The 24090-nt window shown below is 46.0% G+C and overlaps 2 protein-coding genes across 5 annotated transcripts in view; one reads left to right on the top strand and one right to left on the bottom strand.

Annotated features, from left to right (window-relative positions):
• Positions 1-976: 976 nt before the first annotated feature.
• Positions 977-6887, bottom strand: LOC106561137 (2-iminobutanoate/2-iminopropanoate deaminase). Of its 3 annotated transcripts, none has more exons than XR_006763638.1 (7): positions 6651-6887; positions 4400-4505; positions 3502-3556; positions 3329-3397; positions 2669-2863; positions 1839-1894; positions 977-1263 (listed from the first exon to the last, which is right to left on the bottom strand). XR_006763638.1 is itself a non-coding variant. In XM_045712550.1 (6 exons), exons 1-6 carry the CDS (start codon positions 6713-6715, stop codon positions 1204-1206), a joined length of 411 nt encoding a protein of 136 aa, XP_045568506.1. In that variant the 5' UTR covers positions 6716-6887; the 3' UTR covers positions 977-1203. The 3 variants fall into 3 exon arrangements, 1 of the variants encoding a protein (XP_045568506.1); XR_006763639.1 differs by having other exon boundaries at positions 2737-2863; XM_045712550.1 differs by lacking the exon at positions 2669-2863.
• Positions 6888-7145: 258 nt separating this feature from the next.
• The window catches only part of LOC106596456 (ribonucleases P/MRP protein subunit POP1), a 50002-nt gene continuing 33057 nt past the window's right edge, over positions 7146-24090 (top strand). Inside the window, exons 1-5 of one of the 2 annotated variants that reach the window (XM_045712545.1) lie at positions 7146-7247; positions 7587-7853; positions 8098-8273; positions 9088-9336; positions 10914-11001. In XM_045712545.1, the coding sequence (XP_045568501.1) occupies positions 7598-7853; positions 8098-8273; positions 9088-9336; positions 10914-11001 (769 nt within the window). In that variant the 5' untranslated portion in view covers positions 7146-7247; positions 7587-7597. The remainder of the gene's footprint in view (positions 7248-7586; positions 7854-8097; positions 8274-9087; positions 9337-10913; positions 11002-24090) is intronic. The other variant, XM_045712546.1, reaches the window with a different exon arrangement.

Genomic DNA, 24090 nt, shown 5'->3' with positions numbered 1-24090 from the left:
GAGAGAGAGAGAGAGAGAGGGAAGGGTTTCTGGAGAGAGAGAGAGAGAGATAGGGGAAGGGTTTGGAGAGAGAGAGAGAGAGAGAGCAGCACACAGGTTGGATTCCTGTCTGGACTACGCTGCTGACGCACGCCAGATCTACAAATACCTGGATAGGTAGTTAAGGTATCAGCTAACCACATCATCTGATACCTGGATAGGTAGTTAACATATCAGCTAACCACATCATCTGATACCTGGATAGGTAGTTAACCACATCATCTGATACCTGGATAGGTAGTTAACATATCAGCTAACCACATCATCTGATACCTGGATAGGTAGTTAACATATCAGCTAACCACATCATCTGATACCTGGATAGGTAGTTAACATATCAGCTAACCACATCATCTGATACCTGGATAGGTAGTTAACATATCAGCTAACCACATCATCTGATACCTGGATAGGTAGTTAACATATCATCTGATACCTGGATAGGTAGTTAACATATCAGCTAACCACATCATCTGATACCTGGATAGGTAGTTAACATATCAGCTAACCACATCATCTGATACCTGGATAGGTAGTTACCACATCATCTGATACCTGGATAGGTAGTTACCACATCATCTGATACCTGGATAGGTAGTTAACATATCAGCTAACCACATCATCTGATACCTGGATAGGTAGTTAACATATCAGCTAAGCACATCATCTGATACCTGGATAGGTAGTTAACATATCAGCTAACCACATCATCTGATACCTGGAGAGGTAGTTAACCACATCATATATAGTCATCTGATGCCTGACTGCACAGTCGATGACGTGGTGAGCAACCGTTGTCAGGCAGGAACATTCAGTCAGGAAGTACCTGGACCGTTACCTCATCACGTAGGTCACACCTCAGCAGCCAATAAGAATGATGCTGTAGAACCTGCAGCAGTTAGTCTGCTACAGAATGTCACAGATGTATTGACCAATAAACTCACTCAGCGCTTTAATCATGTGGAAAAGAGCTACATTCATTATATTCATTTTTTTTTTACTGTATTTTTAAACCATCAAGTAAAAACAGGAAGTGATGTTTTATTGGACCGGTATTAACCAATGAAAATGATTCACTATATGCTGGTATTGTGACGGCACGTCATTTAATGGGACATGGGAGTTGTTGATTTTCCTGTTCTGTCGCTGACGTGTAGGGTAACATCAAGAGACCTCAGTCAGAGGGCCTAGAACAGCCACAGCTTCAATCTCTACAAGCCCACCCTGAGAGAGAGAGAGAGAGAGAGAGAGAGAGAGAGAGAGAGAGAGAGAGAGAGAGAGAGAGAGCAGAGAGAGAGTCAGAGAGAGAGAGAGTCAGAGAGAGCACAGACAGAGAGAGAGTCACAGACAGAGAGAGAGTCAGAGAGTCAGAGAGAGAGTCACAGACAGAGAGAGAGTCACAGAGAGAGAGAGTCACAGACAGAGAGAGAGTCACAGAGAGTCAGAGAGAGAGTCACAGAGAGTCAGAGAGAGAGAGAGTCAGAGAGAGAGAGAGTCAGAGAGAGAGAGAGCCAGAGAGAGTCACAGACAGAGAGAGAGTCACAGACGAGAGAGAGTCACAGATCAGAGAGAGAGTCACAGAGAGTCAGAGAGAGAGACACAGAGAGTCAGAGAGAGAGAGAGTCAGAGAGAGAGAGAGTCAGAGAGAGAGAGAGCGAGACAGAGAGAGACAGAGAGAGTCACAGAGAGACAAAAATATTATTCAGGTACTTCTCAGCTTTGTTGTCAGTAACATGACATGGTTAGGTTCTGTATTGCCATAGAAACAGTGTGCTGAGATGAACCAGTCAGATCCTCACCCTGGGCAGAGCAGCGACCTGGTAGGCAGCCCTCGCTGGGAAGCTACTGCTGAAAACTAAAGAGGAGAGGAACACAAACACGGTTACATACTGTACATCTGGTACAAGACTTAATTAAAACGCCTGGTTTGACCTGGGTAATGGTAAAATCAGCATTCAGTTTACCCAGGACATCCAGTATAATGATCTTTATATAGAACAGAGATGTTGTGTGAAATGTGAGGTGCATTATGGGAGGGGGGGGGGGGTCTTAGTGTGTTAGAATCACAATCAGAATGACCTTTTATTGACCAAGTATATTTACAGTGTCCTTCAGAAAGTATTCACACCCCTGGACTTCTCCCCACATTTTGTTGTGTTACAAAAGTGGGATTAAAATGGATTTAAATTTTAATTTAGTCAACGATCTACACAAAATAATCTAACATCAAAGTGGAAGACAAATTTAAATATTTGCAAAAATGTATGAGAAATATATCTTGATTAGATACCCCGAGTCCATACATGTTAGAATCACCTTTGGTAGCGATTACACCTGTGAGTCTTTCTGGGTAAATCTAAGAGCGATTACACCTGTGAGTCTTTCTGGGTGAATCTAAGAGCGATTACACCTGTGAGTCTTTCTGGGTAAATCTAAGAGCTTTACACACCTGGATTGTACAATATTTACCCATTATTCAAGCTCAGGTTAGTGAGTTTTAGATGCTGACTGAATCTGTATGATGGTAGGTAACTCTACCTTTAACTCTAGTCACTGTCATGGCATTGCTCAAACCTACTCAAGGGAAGTGCCACATACACAAAAATTATCATCCGCATTCCTTCCATACCATACTCAGTCTCTTGGGAAACAGTGACACCTTATGGCCACTATGTGAAGTGCGCCTTCCTTCCATACCATACTCAGTCTCTTGGGAAACAGTGACACCTTATGGCCACTATGTGAAGTGCGCCTCCCTTCCATACCATACTCAGTCTCTTGGGAAACAGCGACACCTTGTGGACACTATGTGAAGTGTCAGAACCTACAGGAGACTAATAAATATCAGCATAACAAAACAAGGAGGATCCCAACAACATGAATATTCAGAGGATTCAACAAGAAGGACCCCAACAACATGAATATTCAGAGGATTCAACAAGAAAGCCCCAACAACATGAATATTCAGAGAATTCAACAAGAAAGACCCCAACAACATGAATATTCAGAGAATTCAACAAGAAGGATCCCAACAACATGAATATTCAGAGAATTCAACAAGAAGAATCCCAACAACATGAATATTCAGAGAATTCAACAAGAAAGACCCCAACAACATGAATATTCAGAGAATTCAACAAGAAGGATCCCAACAACATGAATATTCAGAGGATTCAACAAAGACCCCAACAAATGAATATTCAAATAGAAGACCAAAAATGAATATTCAGAGGATTCAAAAAAATCCCAACAACATAATATTCAAAAAAGATCCCAACGAGAAACTTACATGTTTTATAGACGTCATTTACACTGGCGAAGTCATTCATGTCAGCCAAAAGAACCGTAGTTTTCACGACTGTGGGAAAATAAAAAATAAATAAAAACCATGAAATTAATGGTTTTGCTAGATACAGTTTACAAACAACATGATACAAGTTTTTACAAAATAACATAACTTACCACTGTCATATCCACACCCTGCTTCTTTCAGGATCTCCCCCATGTTCACCAGAGCCTGTATGGGATAGAAATAGAAGAACATTTAATTGCATTCAACTGAAATGTGTCCTCCGCATTTAACAGACATCGACATCCACGGGGCCCGGGGAACAGCGGGTTAACTGCCTTGTTCAGGGCCCGGGGAACAGCGGGTTAACTGCCTTGTTCAGGGGCAGAACAACAGATTTTTACCTTGTCAGCTCGGGGATTCGATCCAGCAACCTTTCGGTTACTAGTCCAACGATCTAATCACTAGGCTACCTGCTGCCGCCCCGTGATAGAGAAGAGATTGTTTAGGGGTAAATCTTATTCCTATATTTTCAATTAACTTTGATATCGAATGAGTGTAAAAGATGTCGCGCTGCTAGCTTAACGAGTACCGCTTCCTCCTGATTCTGCTGATACCGAGGCTCGAACCCAGGACATCTGCCTCGCAAACACACATGACCGACCTCCTGAAGCATCTCACCCAGTCTCACCACTGATGACCGACCTCCTGAAGCATCTCACCCAGTCTCACCACTGATGACCTCTTGAAGCATCTCACCCAGTCGCACCACTATACCGACCTCTACCTCACCACTGATGACCTTCCTCACCACTGATGACCTCCTGAAGCATTCCCATCTCACCACTGATGACCTCCTGAAGCATCTCACCCAGTCTCACCACTATACTCTGAAGCATCTCACCCAGTCTCACCACTGAGCTATTCAGCAGCGCAGGTGGAAACCCTTCAGTCTGAGGAGTGAGTTTCACAGACCCCCCCCCTATCTGCTACATCCCTGTTCTATGTCTTGTGGTTGTAACTGAGGAAGAGGAGGAGGAGGAAGAGGAGGGGTTCTAAGCTTCACCTCACCTGTTTGGTCTGAGCCTGGACTCCTCCTTCCACCAGCTGACCAGAGGCAGGGTCCATCCCCAGCTGGCCTGACACGTACATGGTCCTGTCCACCACCACCGCCTGGCTGGGCCGACAGAACAATGAATATGAACACAGGACTGGACAGCTGGTAAAACATGTAACAACATGGGGCAGGTGAAATGTTATCTCTGTCACATTCAAGATATTATAGATACTACTACTGCTACTACTACTACTGCTACTGCTGCTACTGCTGCTACTACTACTACTACTACTACTACTACTGCTACTGCTGCTGCTACTACTGCTACTACTACTGCTGCTACTGCTACCGCTACTACCACTACCACTGCTACTGCTGCTACTGCTGCCACCGCTGCTACTGCTACTACCGCTACCGCTACCACCGCTACTACCACTGCTACTACTGCTGCCGCTGCTGCTACCACCACTACCACTGCGACTGCTGCTGCCGCTGCTGCTGCTACCGCCGCTACCGCTGCTACCGCTGCTACCGCTACCACTGCTACCGCTACTGCTACCGCTACTGCTGCTACTGCTGCTGCTACTGCTGCTACTACTGCTGCTACTGCTACTACTACTGCTGCTGCTACTGTTGCTACTACTGCTGCTACTGCTGCTACTGCTGCTACTGCTGCTACTACTGCCGCTACCACTGCTGCTACTACTGCTGCTACTACTGCTGCTACTACTACTGCTGCTACTACTGCTGCTACTACTACTACTGCTGCTACTACTGCTGCTACTGCTGCTGCTACTACTACCACTACTGCTACTACTACTACTACTACTGCTGCTACTGCTACTACTGCTACTACTGCTACTACTGCTACTACTGCTACTACTGCTGCTACTGCTGCTACTACTACTACTACTGCTACTGCTGCTACTGCTGCTACTACCTAAATGAAGCAAAATATCATTTCCTCAGTCTTTTCCATCCAGAACACAATTAAACACTGTACTTTGACTTTCCAGGAAATCTAAATTGATACTTTACTGCCACCTACTGGTTAAACTACATTCCATACTGCTATATTCTACCATTCCAGTGTTTTAATTGCTTTATATTGTATTTACTTCGCCACCATGGCCTATTTATTGCCTTTACCTCCCTTATCTCACCTAATTTGCTTACATTGTATATAGACTTATTTTTGTACTGTATTATTGACTATGTTTTGTTTATTCCATGTGTAACTCTGTGTTGTTGTATGTTGTCGAACTGCTTTGCTTTATTCTTGGCCAGGTCGCAGTTGTAAATGAGAACTTGTTCTCAACTTGCCTACCTGGTTAAATAAAGGACTTGTTCTCAACTGGCCTACCTGGTTAAATAAAGGACTTGTTCTCAACTGGCCTACCTGGTTAAATAAAGGTGAAAAAAATATATATATATATAAAAAAAACTGAGCAATCATACTGGCGACTATTTATTTCTGAATGTCATATAATATAATATAGTGTGTAATACAATAGGCTTTAAAGGGAACGTAGAGCGCGCAGCGACAGCGCCAGTCCACATAATACTCCATTTCAACACATGCCCTCCGTGCCAACTCTGCCAGTCCACATAATACTCCATTCCAACACATGCCCTCCGTGCCAACTCTGCCAGTCCACATAATACTCCATTCCAACACATGCCCTCCGTGCCAACTCTGCCAGTCACATGCCTTCAGTTTAAAAAGCACTTTAACCTGAAATAAAACTAAAAGCTCTCTCTCTCCAGTTTACAGTAGCACCACAGCTCCACCTCCCAAGATTATTGGGTAAAAGGGGTGACACCTCCCTACCGTAACAGACCGAGAAGGTCCCTTCACAGACAGAACATAAATGCCAATACATTTATGATTCAGGGAACCCTGTGCAGACACACGGACAATGTTGAAAACAGTTGCTTACTGAATGAATGCAAACAATAAAATACTATTCTTAGTATATATATATATATATATATATATATATATATATATATATATATATAACACACATAAATACTCCTTACTCCGACATTGCTCGTCCTAATATTTCTATATTCCATTATTTTACACCGTGTTCCTGCACTGTTAGATACAACTGCGCTGTTGAAGCTGGGAACACAAAGCATTTCGCTACAACCACAATAACATCTGATAAATATGTGTATTGCTGATCGATTTGATTTGATTAAAAAGTAGTTCAACACGTGTAGATGAACAGTGTGCTAAAAGCTGCACAGACCACCTACCTGTACGGCCCGATAGCTGCTGGCGCTTTACTGGTGTTAATTATCTTCCTGATGATCGAAGACATGATTAGAGTTTGACAACAACAACAACAACAAAAAGTCTTCAGTGAGAACAACAGAAGTAACTGCTCTGTAGCCGGGTGGAACTGTGAAATGACCGATCAGCTGGTAGAGCGCCTCTACTACCGTAAACTGACAGATCAGCTGGTAGAGCGCCTCTACTACCGTAAACTCTCAACTAGACGGGCCTACAGTTTCACAGACCCACAGTTTATATTATTGTAATCGTTATTGGCAGGCTACTGATTCTTTCCAAAAAACCGAAATGACGCTAAATTAAAAAAAAAGTGCAATTTATTTTCTACCAATTTCGCTATATTTTATTGACGTGAGCAAGTATATCTACTATATAAATAAAGGTTAAATTAAAAAAATTAAATACTACAAAAAATATCTACTATATACTACATTTCCCATGAACACAATTTAACCGGAACAGGATATACGTCATATTTATACGGAAGACCCTGTAGACAGAAATGTGAGCGTACAAGCGTGGTTTTGAAATATAACTGTTCCTCCATTGAGGATTTGAAAGTGAATATATTTTCAGTTACCTTTACAAATACACTGTGGTGTGATGGAAGTGGATAACGTCATAAACTCGTTAGCGTAGCCTGTTGGTGGCATGCAAAGTAGTCGCATGATGTCCAATGTGTATCAAGCTTGCTAAGTAGCTAATTTAGCTAGCTTTTCTGCTGAAGGGGGAGATTGAATGGCATCTCTTTCAAAGATTTACTGACAATAACAGTGACTGTGCAATTCACTGTTAAATAGTAGCCAGTAGCCTGCTCGTGTCCCAGGATAGGATCATTTTTTTGACAGGACCATAAGCCATTGTTATCAATGAGTCATGTTATTGTTTATTTTCTGCAGAGCGATCAGACATGTCTACAGCCAAGCACAGGATGCGCGACAAGAAGATGAAGAACCAGCCGATCAACGTCACCTATTCCTCCCAGGGCAGCTCACACTGGAGGAACGGAGGGGACACCCCTACAGGTCGAGGCCGTGATCCGTCTCCACATCCAAGGGGCCAGGGGTCCTCTCACTCAGGCCACGCCCAGGGAGGGAGCTGGGTCCGGGGCCACCAGAGAGAAGGACAGGGGGGCTACTCGCAGGCTCTGCCCAAACACATCACTGGTAAGAACACCTTCCTACATACAGTTGTCAATGTATTTTAAATGGATGCTCATGTCTTTATGGGTTTTAAAACTGATACAGGCTCTAACTTGAGCACTTCTGCATGTCAATGTTGAACCAGCTGTAAATCAACAGTTTATTACACAATTCAAAATGGCATTTAGAATGAGTAAATCATGTCTGATGCTCCAACCCATTGACTCCTAGACAGCATTTTGTGACGTGTGCTGCTGTGTCTCCTCAGCCTCAGCGTTCGCCAAGGCCCGGGCAGCGGAGGTGAACGCCATGTTGACGGCCGTCACCAAGACAACGGGCAGCTCCCATGTGTTTGGAGCTCTTCCTAAACACATGAGGAGGAGGGCCATGAGCCATAACACCAAGAGACTGCCCTGCAGGCTGAGAGACATGGCCAACAACATGGTGGGTTTGTCTAAGTAACACACACACACACAGTCACACTCAGTCACACACACAGGCTCACAGTCACACGTTCAGTCACACACAGTCACACGCTCACAGTCACACGCTCACAGTCACACGCTCACAGTCACACACAGTCACACACGCTCACAGTCACACACAGTCACACACACACACACACACGCTCACAGTCACACATAAAGTCACACACAGTCACACACACACGCTCACAGTCACACACATTCAGTTACAGTCACACACACTCAGTCACAGTCACACTCAGTCACACACACTCAGTCACTGTGAAACACGGCCTCTCTCTCTCTCTTGACTTTAAAGCTTGGTCCCAGATCTGTCTCCTCTGTTATTGTCATGTCCGTACATGGAGGAATGACTGGTCACGTGTAGAGGCGGACTGGTCGCGTGTAGAGGCGGACCGGGCCGCGTGCAGATAGAGGCGGACCGGGCCGCGTGCAGATAGAGGCGGACCGGGCCGCGTGCAGATAGAGGCGGACCGGGCCGCGTGCAGATAGAGGCGGACCGGGCCGCGTGCAGATAGGGGCGGACCGGGCCGCGTGCAGATAGAGGCGGACCGGGCCGCGTGCAGATAGAGGCGGACCGGGCCGCGTGCAGATAGAGGCGGACCGGGCCGCGTGCAGATAGGGGCGGACCGGTCACGTGCAGATAGGGGCGGACCGGTCACGTGCAGATAGGGGCGGACCGGTCGCGTGCAGATAGGGGCGGACCGGGCCGCGTGCAGATAGGGGCGGACCGGGCCGCGGTAACATTCTGTCTGTTTCCTCTCTGGTTCCAGTTGGAGAAGAGTCAGAAGGTGAAGAAGGAGCCGTCTAAGAGCAAGAGTCGTAAAGCTCGGCGTCGCCACGGCAACGTGCTTCTGGAGTTCAACCGTCGCCAGCGGAAGAACCTGTGGCTGGAGACGCACATCTGGCACGCCAAGCGCTTCCACATGGTCAAGAGATGGGGCTACTGTCTGGGAGACGGGCCGACCTACAAGTGTTACAGAGCCTGTTACAGAGCCATGAGCTCCCACTGTCTACTGCAGGTTAGTGTCTTTACACACCTGAGTCCTGTTTTCATTAGGGCTGGGATATCTGGGGAAGCACTTTTAGGGACAACTGATAGGAAATACATTTTTTTATTGATTGACTGATTTAAAAAAAAAAATTTATAGGGTCCTGTTGAAATTACTGCTCAGTAAGGTTAGGAGTTCACCAGACCTGGGATAACTCTAGTTTTTAAATATGCTCACAGTGAGGGACATGGAATCACCTTAGCATTTAGCTAGATCTAGATCACAGTGAGGGACATGAATCACCTTAGCATTTAGCTAGATCACAGTGAGGGACATGGAATCACCTTAGCATTTAGCTAGATCTAGATCACAGTGAGGGACATGAATCACCTTAGCATTTAGCTAGATCACAGTGAGGGACATGGAATCACCTTAGCATTTAGCTAGATCACAGTGAGGGACGTGAATCACCTTAGCATTTAGCTAGATCACAGTGAGGGACATGAATCACCTTAGCATTTAGCTAGATCTAGATCACAGTGAGGGACATGAATCACCTTAACATTTATAAGTACAACAGTTTCAGAATGACTAAAATACAGGCATAATATATTACAGTAACACTTGACGTTCTTCTAAATAGGTTTACTGTGGGATCTCTACAATAGTAGTCTCTGTAACAGTTCTAATAGGTTTACTGTGGGATCTCTACAATAGTAGTCTCTATAACAGTTTTAATAGGTTTACTGTGGGATCTCTACAATAGTAGTCTCTATAACAGTTTACTGTGGGATCTCTACAATAGTAGTCTCTGTAACAGTTCCACCTAATAGGTTTACTGTGGGATCTCTACAATAGTAGTCTCTATAACAGTTCTTACTGTGGGATCTCTACAATAGTAGTCTCTGTAACAGTTCTAATAGGTTTACTGTGGGATCTCTACAATAGTAGTCTCTGTAACAGTTTACTGTGGGATCTCTACAATAGTAGTCTCTGTAACAGTTCTATACTGTGGGATCTCTACAATAGTAGTCTCTATAACAGTTTACTGTGGGATCTCTACAATAGTAGTCTCTGTAACAGTTCTAAATAGGTTTACTGTGGGATCTCTACAATAGTAGTCTCTGTAACAGTTCTTGGACCTACAATAGTGTCTCTTAACAGTTTACTGTGGGATCTCTACAATAGTAGTCTCTATAACAGTTTACTGTGGGATCTCTACAATAGTAGTCTCTGTAACAGTTCTAATAGGTTTACTGTGGGATCTCTACAATAGTAGTCTCTATAACAGTTTACTGTGGGATCTCTACAATAGTAGTCTCTGTAACAGTTTACTGTGGGATCTCTACAATAGTAGTCTCTGTAACAGTTTACTGTGGGATCTCTACAATAGTAGTCTCTATAACAGTTCTAAATAGGTTTACTGTGGGATCTCTACAATAGTAGTCTCTAATAGGTTTGCTGTGTGAGCAGATATGAATACAGCATTTTGGTAAATTAGTCTTTTTGTAGGTTGCCAACCAATAAAATGATATTTTGAAGCGTTAATATGTGTTAATATGTATCCCAAAGTGAATCCTCTGTCGTCATTCCCCCCCCCTACCCAGGACATGTCGTACTACAGCTGTGTGGAGTTACAGGGCCCAGAGGACCAGCTGTTAGCTACCCTGTCTAAACTAACCAGTAAGGAAGCAGGTGAGTACTGCTTTCGTATTCGCCCCCCTTCAACAAAACAAAAACCACAAGGTCAAATCATTGCTTCCGTTTCTAGATGGTACGAGGTAGACGGCCCAAAACCAGATGTGATTGTTTTCAACGAGGGCACAACGGTGAATGGCGTCGCGGCGCGGGCGGTGAACGCCATCAGACGCCACGGTAGACGGGACTTGCCGTAGTGTTGTTAAATCACCATAGCAACGCTGCACCCGTCGTGCTGGCTTGCTTTTGCGGCCACCCTCCTCCTTGCTTTCTTGTCCCGCTATGCCGACTGGTACGACAGATTTTTTTTTTTTTATGTCCCTCGTCTTAAAACGTGGCATCAGTCTCGAGAAAATACACGTTTTTCAGTGTAAAAGTTTTAGATGTGTTGGATTCTATCTTGAAATACATTTATTCATGTTACCATATTAGATCGTATTGATGACTTTACATGTATAATGAAGGTATATGTTGGGGTCAATGGAGGGTGGATAGGAACCAGGTGGTTGGAAAGTTACTGGGTGAGGAAGGGGGAGTACAGATGGCTTACATTCTGTTTTAAAACTCGGTGTTGTTAAATCTCATGGCTCCTAAGGAAGGGGGGGGGGGGGGGCAAAGGGCAACAGTCTGGTTTCAGTCACTGATAAGGTAGGACAGCTGTGGAGTAGGGAGGAGTGAGGAATTGGGTCGCAGGTCAGGTGAAGTGCGGAGGAACAGTCTGGTTTCAGTCACTGATAAGGTAGGACAGCTATGGACGTGCTACCTGTCCCAGACCTGCTGTTTTCAACTCTCTAGAGACAGCAGGAGCGGTAGAGATACTCTCAATGATCGGCTATGAAAAGCCAACTGACACTTACTCTTGAGTTGCTGACCTGTTGCACCCTCGACAACTACTGTGATTATTATTATTTGACCCTGCTGGTCATTTATGAACATTTGAACATCTTGGCCATGTTGCTGTTATAATCTCCACCCAGCACAGCCAGAAGAGGACTGGCCACCCCTCATAGCCTGGTTCCTCTCTAGGTTTCTTCCTAGGTTCTGGCCTTTCTAGGGAGTTTTTCCTGGCCACCCCTCATAGCCTGGTTCCTCTCTAGGTTTCTTCCTAGGTTCTGGCCTTTCTAGGGAGTTTTTCCTAGCCACCCCTCATAGCCTGGTTCCTCTCTAGGTTTCTTCCTAGGTTCTGGCCTTTCTAGGGAGTTTTTCCTAGCCACCGTGTTTCTACACCTGCATTGCTTGCTGTTTGGGGGGTTTTAGGCTGGGTTTCTGTACAGCACTTTGAGATATCAGCTGATGTAAGAAGGGCTATATAAATACATTTGATTTGATGTGGAGTAGGGAGGAGTGAGGAATTGGGTCCCAGGTCAGGTGAAGTGAGGAGGAACAGTTTGGTTTCAGTCACACACACACATTTCTACGCCCACTACCACCAGTGAGAGGAACCAATTAAGTTCCTGCCTAGCAACAGAGATGTATTGGCTGTGTAGATGTGGAAGGAGTGGACTCCGCCTAGTAGGACGGTGTAAATATATGTTTTTGTGTAAACATGTCTTTGCAGCTGTTTCGACCCCAGTGGCTGAATAAACTTGGTTTGAGCGTTTTGCTGTTCGTCCGTTTTAGTTTTTCACTCTGTCAGAACCTAACAGTTGGCGCGGTTGTCAGGATTCGCTACGATTTACCATCGAACTAGAGAGTCCGAACCAATAGGGCACCAAACCCTGTTCCTACTTCCTGTTCCTACTTCCTGTTCCTACTTCCTGTTCCTACTTCCTGTTCCTACTTCCTGTTCCTACTTCCTGTTTCTACTTCCTGTTTCTACTTCCTGTTCCTACTCCCTGCTCCTACTCCCTGCTCCTACACCCTGTTCCTACTTCCTGCTCCTACTTCCTGCTCCTACACCCTGTTCCTACTCCCTGTTCCTACTTCCTGTTCCTAGGGGTAAATCCCGAGTGGATTGGTTCCCTACTAGACCCGGAAAAGGGGGAGGTGAAAACTGCAGTGTGTGCGCGTATGGATAAATAGTTTTGCTTGTCTACTAGTACGGTAGGTTGTAGAGAAGGACAACAGGAGGGAACGTGGACGGTGATAGAACGTTGTCTGTACGTTCTGGAGGAGAGCCACAGGAGGGAACGTGGACGGTGATAGAACGTTGTCTGTACGTTCTGGAGGAGGGAACGTGGACGGTGATAGAACGTTGTCTGCACGTTCTGGAGGAGGGAACGTGGACAGAACGTTGTCTGCACGTTCTGGAGGAGGGAACGTGGACAGAACGTTGTCTGCACGTTCTGGAGGAGAGCCACGGGAGGGAACGTGGACGGTGATAGAACGTTGTCTGTACGTTCTGGAGGAGGGAACGTGGACGGTGATAGAACGTTGTCTGACGTTCTGGAGGAGAACACGTATAGAACGTTGTCTGTACGTTCTGGAGGAGGGAACGTGGACGGTGATAGAACGTTGTCTGTACGTTCTGGAGGAGGGAACGTGGACTGTGATAGAACGTTGCCTGTACGTTTTGGAGGAGGGAACGTGGACGGTGATAGAACGTTGTCTGTACTTTCTGGAGGAGAGCCCGGAGGAACGTGGACGGTGATAGAACGTTGTCTGTACGTTCTGGAGGAGGGAACGTGGACGGTGATAGAACGTTGTCTGTACGTTCTGGAGGAGGGAACGTGGACGGTGATAGAACGTTGTCTGTACGTTCTGGAGGAGGGAACGTGGACGGTGATAGAACGTTGTCTGTACGTTCTGGAGGAGGGAACGTGGACGGTGATAGAACGTTGTCTGTACGTTCTGGAGGAGGGAACGTGGACGGTGATAGAACGTTCTCTGCACGTTCTGGAGGAGAGCCACGTTCATGGTTAGAAAAGCTGAAAGTAATTCCTACGTTGTTTGAACATGATTGGCGTGTATTAGCAGTAGCAATAAACAGAAGGTTGGGTTGGTTGATGCCCTATTGGGGGCAGGGAACCGTGACAGATTATGTGGAAATAATAGGAAGACGAGTGTGAATCATTTTGGTAATGTGTGTCGTCAACAACAAGTGATATGTGAAAGCGTGGACACTGGTATAAGACATGATATTCTCCAGTAGTCAACTGGCAGACGCTTTACTGTTGGTTTTAAAATTCAAGGTATCAGGTGACGTGAACAATTTTTTAAATTTTTAATCGGCACAAATAACCGTAACTACTCTCCGATGGGAAGTAGGGTATCTCTGCTTCTGAGAATGGTTAATAGATGGCGTGTGTTAGAGTGAGGAAAAATGTAAACGCCCTCTGGACACCGTGGAGAAGTGGCTTCAGAAATAACCACCGTTTAAAATGGCATCCGTGATTTCTGACTCTCCTGTAAAAGGGGGAAGTGGAAGAAGGGGGGGGGGGGGGGGAAACTATTAGCCAAACCATGGATGTCCTAAAAGAACGGCATAAATCTACCAAATTTTGACTGGAATATTGGGGGGGAAATGTAGCAAACAGGATGTAATTGGTCGGCGTTTCCCTGCAGACGGAACATTCCGATGTAATAGATAATTCAGATGGTCTCGTGAGTCGGTCAGTTGGTCCTATGTATTAGATAATTCAGATGGTCTCGTGAGTCGGTCAGTTGGTACGATTGTAATAGATAATTCAGATGGTCTCGTGAGTCGGTCAGTTGGTACGATTGTAATAGATAATTCAGAGATGGTCTCGTGAGTCGGTCAGTTGGTACGATTGTAATAGATAATTCAGATGGTCTCGTGAGTCGGTCAGTTGGTCCGGTGTAATAGATAATTCAGAGATGGTCTCGTGAGTCGGTCAGTTGGTCCGATTGTATTAGATAATTCAGATGGTCTCGTGAGTCGGTCAGTTGGTACGGCTGTAATAGATAATTCAGATGGTCTCGTGAGTCGGTCAGTTGGTACGATTGTATTAGATAATTCAGAATGGTCTCGTGAGTTGGTCCGGCTGTATTAGATAATTCAGATGGTCTCGTGAGTCGGTCAGTTGGTACGATTGTAATAGATAATTCAGAGATGGTGTTGGTCAGTTGGAACAATGACAATAGAAACACCAAGAGCTCAAAATACCAGCGTTTGGATGTCGGCGTTCCATCAACACAAAAGCAAAAACTAACGGAACCAAAAATGTGTAGAAGTACTCCGCCATGGAAAGGACTGGAGTACCTTTTTGATAGAATTTGTACCGTCTGGTTTTGACGGCAGGTTTGAAACCTGTTAATTAAAACGGCTATTGTGGGGGTAGTGGACCAACATTCAGACTGGGATGAAATAGTACAGGAATCTCATTCCTCTCACTTCCCAGCCGGGCTGCTGGTTAATACAGACACAGTGAAAGTCACTAACAGTGGTTTTAACAGCCAAGGAAAGACAAAGAAACAGAGGAAAAGGGAGGTGGACCTGTGCTTTATCTCCATGTTGTGGGACCGTCGGTTATTGGAAGAATGAGTGTACTTGAGCCTACTGCACCTGCCTCGTGCGGAGGGAACCTGGAGGGGAGCCTGGAGGGAAGCCTGGAGGGAAGCCTGGAGGGAAGCGTGGAGGGAGCATGGAGGGAAGCCTGGAGGGAAGCCTGGAGGGAAGCCTGGAGGGAAGCCTGGAGGGAAGCCTGGAGGGAAGCCTGGAGGGAATCGTGGAGGGAATCGTGGAGGGAGCCTGGAGGGAATCGTGGAGGGAGCGTGGAGGGAGCCTGGAGGGAATCGTGGAGGGAATCGTGGAGGGAATCGTGGAGGGAATGCGTGGAGGGAATCCTGGAGGGAGCCTGGAGGGAATCGTGGAGGGAGCGTGGAGGGAGCCTGGAGGGAGCCTGGAGGGAATCGTGGAGGGAGCCTGGAGGGAATCGTGGAGGGAGCCTGGAGGGAATCGTGGAGGGAGCGTGGAGGGAATCGTGGAGGGAGCCTGGAGGGAATCGTGGAGGGAGCCTGGAGGGAATCGTGGAGGGAGCGTGGAGGGAGCCTGGAGGGAGCCTGGAGGGAATCGTGGAGGGAGCCTGGAGGGAGCCTGGAGGGAGCGTGGAGGGAAGCCTGGAGGGAGCCCTGGAGGGAAGCCTGGAGGGAAGCCTGGAGGGAAGCATGGAGGGAATCCTGGAGGGGAACCTGGATGTTTTTGAAGGAGGCAGGAGTGTACTGTGGGATCTAAGTACTAAGTACATAGCGTCTAAGTACATAGCGTCTAAGGACATAGCGTCTAAGGACATAGCGTCTAAGTACATAACGTCTAAGGACATAGCGTCTAAGTACATAGCGTTTAAGACGGTGTTTCCATGAGGGTGTTTAGTTACAGATTCTAGCAGCACCGATGTCTGTGCAAACCAAGGCGTTGACGTTACAGGGAATTGGGGAAAGCGGAATTGAATATGACTGGTGGTGGTGGTGGTGGGGGAAGAGATTTGTGAGGCTCATGAATTATTAGGGAAGTGAGTAATAGAGTCACTGGGGAACGATACCACTCCTCTGTGTAAAAGTGAAATCATTGAATAGCTCGTAGAGAGGGTGTTGTCATTTCAGACACTATTGGTAACTTTTACTGAGGTGGTTCATCGAAGAAAGTACAACTCTTAAAAGACTAGCTTACAGATTCCTGTATACAGGAAGCCACCTCACCAGAAAGACTAGCTTACAGATTCCTGTATACAGGAAGCCACCTCACCAGAAAGACTAGCTTACAGATTCCTGTATACAGGAAGCCACCTCACCAGAAAGACTAGCTTACAGATTCCTGTATACAGGAAGCCAGCTCACCAGAAAGACTAGCTTACAGATTCCTGTATACAGGAAGCCACCTCACCAGAAAGACTAGCTACAGATTCCTGTATACAGGAAGCCAGCTCACCAGAAAGACTAGCTACAGATTCCTGTATACAGGAAGCCACCTCACCAGAAAGACTAGCTACAGATTCCTGTATACAGGAAGCCACCTCACCAGAAAGACTAGCTACAGATTCCTGTATACAGGAAGCCAGCTCACCAGAAAGACTAGCTACAGATTCCTGTATACAGGAAGCCAACTCACCAGAAAGACAAGCTACAGATTCCTGTATACAGGAAGCCAGCTCACCAGAAAGACTAGCTACAGATTCCTGTATACAGGAAGCCAGCTCACCAGAAAGACTAGCTACAGATTCCTGTATACAGGAAGCCACCTCGCCAGAAGGGAAGTTCTCTGTAATAATAGCATCACATCTCCTGCAGACTGTGATTTAAGAAACATGTGACTGAGTGTCGTTATGTTGGATATTCTTACAGCAACACTAATCTCTCCTCCGTTTATAACAGCCAGCATTTGGATTGGGTGACGGTAACAGGAAGCTGTCAGAAGGTGGGATTGGGCGACGGTAACAGGAAGGTGTCAGAAGGTGGGATTGGGCGGACGGTAACAGGAAGGTGTCAGAAGGTGGGACGGTAACAGGAAGGTGTCAGAAGGTGGGATTGGGTGACGGTAACAGGAAGGTGTCAGAAGGTGGGATTGGGTGATGGTAACAGGAAGGTGTCAGAAGGTGGGACGGTAACAGGAAGGTGTCAGAAGGTGGGACGGTAACAGGAAGGTGTCAGAGGGTGGGATTGGGCGACGGTAACAGGAAGGTGTCAGAAGGTGGGATTGGGTGACGGTAACAGGAAGGTGTCAGAAGGTGGGATTGGGTGACGGTAACAGGAAGGTGTCAGAAGGTGGGATTGGGTGACGGTAACAGGAAGGTGTCAGAAGGTGGGATTGGGTGACGGTAACAGGAAGGTGTCAGAAGGTGGGACGGTAACAGGAAGGTGTCAGAAGGTGGGATTGGGTGACGGTAACAGGAAGGTGTCAGAAGGTGGGATTGGGTGACGGTAACAGGAAGGTGTCAGAAGGTGGGATTGGGTGACGGTAACAGGAAGGTGTCAGAAGGTGGGATTGGGTGACGGTAACAGGAAGGTGTCAGAAGGTGGGATTGGGTGACGGTAACAGGAAGGTGTCAGAAGGTGGGATTGGGTGACGGTAACAGGAAGGTGTCAGAAGGTGGGATTGGGCGACGGTAACAGGAAGGTGTCAGAAGGTGGGATTGGGCGACGGTAACAGGAAGGTGTCAGAAGGTGGGACGGTAACAGGAAGGTGTCAGAAGGTGGGATTGGGCGACGGTAACAGGAAGGTGTCAGAAGGTGGGATTGGGTGACGGTAACAGGAAGGTGTCAGAAGGTGGGATTGGGCGACGGTAACAGGAAGGTGTCAGAAGGTGGGACGGTAACAGGAAGGTGTCAGAAGGTGGGATTGGGTGACGGTAACAGGAAGGTGTCAGAAGGTGGGATTGGGCGACGGTAACAGGAAGGTGTCAGAAGGTGGGATTGGGCGACGGTAACAGGAAGGTGTCAGAAGGTGGGATTGGGTGACGGTAACAGGAAGGTGTCAGAAGGTGGGATTGGGTGACGGTAACAGGAAGGTGTCAGAAGGTGGGATTGGGTGACGGTAACAGGAAGGTGTTAGAAGGTGGGATTGGGCGACGGTAACCGGAAGGTGTCAGAAGGTGGGATTGGGCGACGGTAACAGGAAGGTGTCAGAAGGTGGGATTGGGCAGCGGTAACAGGAAGGTGTCAGAAGGTGGGATTGGGCGGCGGTAACAGGAAGGTGTCAGAAGGTGGGATTGGGCGACGGTAACAGGAAGGTGTCAGAAGGTGGGATTGGGCGACGGTAACAGGAAGGTGTCAGAAGGTGGGATTGGGCGACGGTAACAGGAAGGTGTCAGAAGGTGGGATTGGGCGACGGTAACAGGAAGGTGTCAGAAGGTGGGATTGGGCGACGGTAACAGGAAGGTGTCAGAAGGTGGGATTGGGTGACGGTAACAGGAAGGTGTCAGAAGGTGGGATTGGGTGACGGTAACAGGAAGGTGTCAGAAGGTGGGATTGGGCGGGTAACAGGAAGGTGTCAGAAGGTGGGATTGGGCCGGTAACAGGAAGGTGTCAGAAGGTGGGATTGGGCGACGGTAACAGGAAGGTGTCAGAAGGTGGGATTGGGCGCGGTAACAGGAAGGTGTCAGAAGGTGGGATTGGGCAGCGGTAACAGGAAGGTGTCAGAAGGTGGGATTGGGTGACGGTAACAGGAAGGTGTCTGAAGGTGGGATTGGGAGACGGTAACAGGAAGGTGTCAGAAGGTGGGATTGGGCGACGGTAACAGGAAGGTGTCAGAAGGTGGGATTGGGCGACGGTAACAGGAAGGTGTCAGAAGGTGGGATTGGGTGACGGTAACAGGAAGGTGTCAGAAGGTGGGATTGGGCGACGGTAACAGGAAGGTGTCAGAAGGTGGGATTGGGCGACGGTAACCGGAAGGTGTCAGAAGGTGGGATTGGGTGATGGTAACAGGAAGGTGCCAGAAGGTGGGATTGGGCGACGGTAACAGGAAGGTGTCAGAAGGTGGGATTGGGCGACGGTAACAGGAAGGTGCCAGAAGGTGGGATTGGGCTGACGGTAACAGGAAGGTGTCAGAAGGTGGGATTGGGCGACGGTAACAGGAAGGTGCCAGAAGGTGGGACGGTAACAGGAAGGTGTCAGAAGGTGGGACGGTAACAGGAAGGTGTCAGAAGGTGGGATTGGGTGACGGTAACAGGAAGGTGTCAGAAGGTGGGATTGGGTGACGGTAACAGGAAGGTGTCAGAAGGTGGGATTGGGTGACGGTAACAGGAAGGTGTCAGAAGGTGGGATTGGGTGACGGTAACAGGAAGGTGTCAGAAGGTGGGATTGGGTGACGGTAACAGGAAGGTGTCAGAAGGTGGGATTGCGGTAACAGGAAGGTGTCAGAAGGTGGGTTGACGGTAACAGGAAGGTGTCAGAAGGTGGGATTGGGTGACGGTAACAGGAAGGTGTCAGAAGGTGGGATTGGGTGACGGTAACAGGAAGGTGTCAGAAGGTGGGATTGGGTGACGGTAACAGGAAGGTGTCAGAAGGTGGGATTGGGTGACGGTAACAGGAAGGTGTCAGAAGGTGGGACGGTAACAGGAAGGTGTCAGAAGGTGGGATTCGGTAACAGGAAGGTGTCAGAAGGTGGGACTGCGTAACAGGAAGGTGTCAGAAGGTGGGACTGGGCGTAACAGGAAGGTGTCAGAAGGTGGGACTGGTAACAGGAAGGTGTCAGAAGGTGGGACGGTAACAGGAAGGTGTCAGAAGGTGGGATTGACGGTAACAGGAAGGTGTCAGAAGGTGGGATTGGGCGACGGTAACAGGAAGGTGTCAGAAGGTGGGATTGGGCGACGGTAACAGGAAGGTGTCAGAAGGTGGGATTGGGCGACGGTAACAGGAAGGTGTCAGAAGGTGGGATGACGGTAACAGGAAGGTGCCAGAAGGTGGGATTGGGTGACGGTAACAGGAAGCTGTCAGAAGGTGGGATTGGGCGACGGTAACAGGAAGGTGTCAGAAGGTGGGATTGGGCAGCGGTAACAGGAAGCTGTCAGAAGGTGGGATTGGGCGACGGTAACAGGAATCTGTCAGAAGGTGGGATTGGGCGACGGTAACAGGAAGGTGTCAGAAGGTGGGATTGGGCGACGGTAACAGGAAGCTGTCAGAAGGTGGGACGGTAACAGGAAGGTGCCAGAAGGTGGGATTGGGTGACGGTAACAGGAAGCTGTCAGAAGGTGGGATTGGGCGACGGTAACAGGAAGGTGGGATTGGGTGACGGTAACAGGAAGGTGTCAGAAGGTGACTGCTTATCAACCGTTGGGACCCAAAGTTTACACTGTAACGAGGGTGTTCACAATGGGGTGAAGGATCGGCCTTGAGATGAGAGATGTTTAGCTAACCTGAGCACAGGGAAGATTTATCCACTGATACCGACTGTAGCAGAACATAGGATGTTATTGGAGATGTTGGTGGCTAGAAAACCAGGTTGAGTTGGTAGACAGGTAGGGAGCGTCTGAAAAGTTCAAACCTAGATATATCAGCGAAACCATGGACTTTAGTAACTATATTAACAGTATGGAACTGGACTATAGTAACTAGTAACAGCATGGAACTGGACTATAGTAACTATAGTAACAGCATGGAACTGGACTATAGTAACATAGTAACAGCATGGAACTGGACTATAGTAACTATAGTAACATTATGGAACTGGACTATAGTAACAAGCAGTGGAACTGGACTATAGTAACTATAGTAACAGCATGGAACTGGACTATAGTAACTATAGTAACAGCATGGAACTGGACTATAGTAACTATAGTAACAGCATGGAACTGGACTATAGTAACTATAGTAACAGCATGGAACTGGGCTATAGTAACTATAGTAACAGCATGGAACTGGGCTATAGTAACTATAGTAACAGTATGGAACTGGACTATAGTAACTATAGTAACAGCATGGAACTGGACTATAGTAACTATAGTAACAGTATGGAACTGGACTATAGTAACAGCATGGAACTGGGCTATAGTAACTATAGTAACAGCATGGAACTGGGCTATAGTAACAGCATGGAACTGGACTATAGTAACTATAGTAACAGTATGGAACTGGGCTATAGTAACTATAGTAACAGCATGGAACTGGACTATAGTAACTATAGTAACAGCATGGAACTGGACTATAGTAACAGTATGGAACTGGGCTATAGAAACAGCATGGAACTGGACTATAGTAACAGTATGGAACTGGACTATAGTAACAGTATGGAACTGGACTATAGTAACAGTATGGAACTGGACTATAGTAACAGTATGGAACTGGACTATAGAAACAGCATGGAACTGGGCTATAGTAACTATAGTAACAGTATGGAACTGGGCTATAGTAACTATAGTAACAGCATTGAACTGGACTATAGTAACTATAGTAACAGCATGGAACTGGACTATAGTAACAGTATGGAACTGGACTATAGTAACAGTATGGAACTGGACTATAGTAACAGTATGGAACTGGACTATAGAAACAGCATGGAACTGGGCTATAGTAACTATAGTAACAGTATGGAACTGGGCTATAGTAACTATATTAACAGTATGGAACTGGGCTATAGTAACTATATTAACAGTATGGAACTGGACTATAGTAACTATAGTAACAGTATGGAACTGGACTATAGTAACAGTATGGAACTGGACTATAGTAACTATAGTAACAGCATGGAACTGGACTATAGTAACTATAGTAACAGTATGGAACTGGACTATAGTAACAGTATGGAACTGGACTATAGTAACAGTATGGAACTGGACTATAGTAACTATAGTAACAGTATGGAACTGGGCTATAGTAACTATAGTAACAGCATTGAACTGGACTATAGTAACTATAGTAACAGCATGGAACTGGACTATATTAACAGTATGGAACTGGGCTATAGAAACTATAGTAACAGTATGGAACTGGACTATAGTAACTATAGTAACAGTATGGAACTGGGCTATAGTAACTATATTAACAGTATGGAACTGGACTATAGTAACTATAGTAACAGTATGGAACTGGACTATAGTAACAGTATGGAACTGGACTATAGTAACTATAGTAACAGTATGGAACTGGGCTATAGTAACTATAGTAACAGCATGGAACTGGACTATAGTAACTATAGTAACAGCATGGAACTGGACTATAGTAACTATAGTAACAGTATGGAACTGGACTATAGTAACAGCATGGAACTGGACTATAGTAACTATAGTAACAGTATGGAACTGGACTATAGTAACAGTATGGAACTGGGCTATAGTAACTATAGTAACAGTATGGAACTGGACTATAGTAACAGTATGGAACTGGACTATAGTAACAGCATGGAACTGGGCTATAGTAACTATAGTAACAGTATGGAACTGGGCTATAGTAACTATAGTAACAGTATGGAACTGGGCTATAGTAACTATAGTAACAGCATGGAACTGGGCTATAGTAACTATAGTAACAGTATGGAACTGGACTATAGTAACTATAGTAACAGTATGGAACTGGACTATAGTAACTATAGTAACAGCATGGAACTGGACTATAGTAACTATAGTAACAGCATGGAACTGGACTATAGTAACTATAGTAACAGTATGGAACTGGGCTATAGTAACTATAGTAACAGTATGGAACTGGACTATAGTAACTATAGTAACAGCATGGAACTGGACTATAGTAACTATAGTAACAGCATGGAACTGGAGTTGTAACAGCATGGAACTGGACTATAGTAACTATAGTAACAGCATGGAACTGGACTATAGTAACTATAGTAACAGTATGGAACTGGACTATAGTAACTATAGTAACAGTATGGAACTGGACTATAGTAACATAGTAACAGCATGGAACTGGACTATAGTAACTATAGTAACAGTATGGAACTGGACTATAGTAACAGTATGGAACTGGACTATAGTAACTATAGTAACAGCATGGAACTGGACTATAGTAACTATAGTAACAGTATGGAACTGGACTATAGTAACTATAGTAACAGCATGGAACTGGACTATAGTAACTATAGTAACAGCATGGAACTGGACTATAGTAACTATAGTAACAGTATGGAACTGGACTATAGTAACTATAGTAACAGTATGGAACTGGACTATAGTAACTATAGTAACAGTATGGAACTGGACTATAGTAACTATAGTAACAGTATGGAACTGGACTATAGTAACTATAGTAACAGCATGGAACTGGGCTATAGTAACTATAGTAACGGTATGGAACTGGACTATAGTAACAGCATGGAACTGGGCTATAGTAACTATAGTAACAGCATGGAACTGGACTATAGTAACTATAGTAACAGTATGGAACTGGACTATAGTAACAGTATGGAACTGGGCTATAGTAACTATAGTAACAGCATGGAACTGGACTATAGTAACAGTATGGAACTGGACTATAGTAACTATAGTAACAGCATGGAACTGGACTATAGTAACTATAGTAACAGCATGGAACTGGACTATAGTAACTATAGTAACAGCATGGAACTGGACTATAGTAACTATAGTAACAGTATGGAACTGGACTATAGTAACAGCATGGAACTGGACTATAGTAACTATAGTAACAGTATGGAACTGGACTATAGTAACAGCATGGAACTGGGCTATAGAAACAGCATGGAACTGGGCTATAGTAACTATAGTAACAGTATGGAACTGGGCT

Source organism: Salmo salar, unplaced genomic scaffold (genome assembly GCF_905237065.1).
Source record: "Salmo salar unplaced genomic scaffold, Ssal_v3.1, whole genome shotgun sequence".
Classification (NCBI taxonomy): domain Eukaryota; kingdom Metazoa; phylum Chordata; class Actinopteri; order Salmoniformes; family Salmonidae; genus Salmo; species Salmo salar.
This window is presented reverse-complemented; position numbering and strand designations above follow the sequence as displayed.

Bases quoted from the DNA above. Each gene is read 5' to 3' on its own strand.
- LOC106561137 (XM_045712550.1), bottom strand. From the start codon at position 6,715: ATGTCTTCGATCATCAGGAAGATAATTAACACCAGTAAAGCGCCAGCA. The intron at 4,506-6,650 runs GTAGGTGGTCTG...CTGTCGGCCCAG, and splicing joins GCAGCTATCGGGCCGTACAG to CCAGGCGGTGGTGGTGGACA. The intron at 3,398-3,501 runs GTAAGTTATGTT...ATTTTCCCACAG, and splicing joins AGGGTGTGGATATGACAGTG to TCGTGAAAACTACGGTTCTT.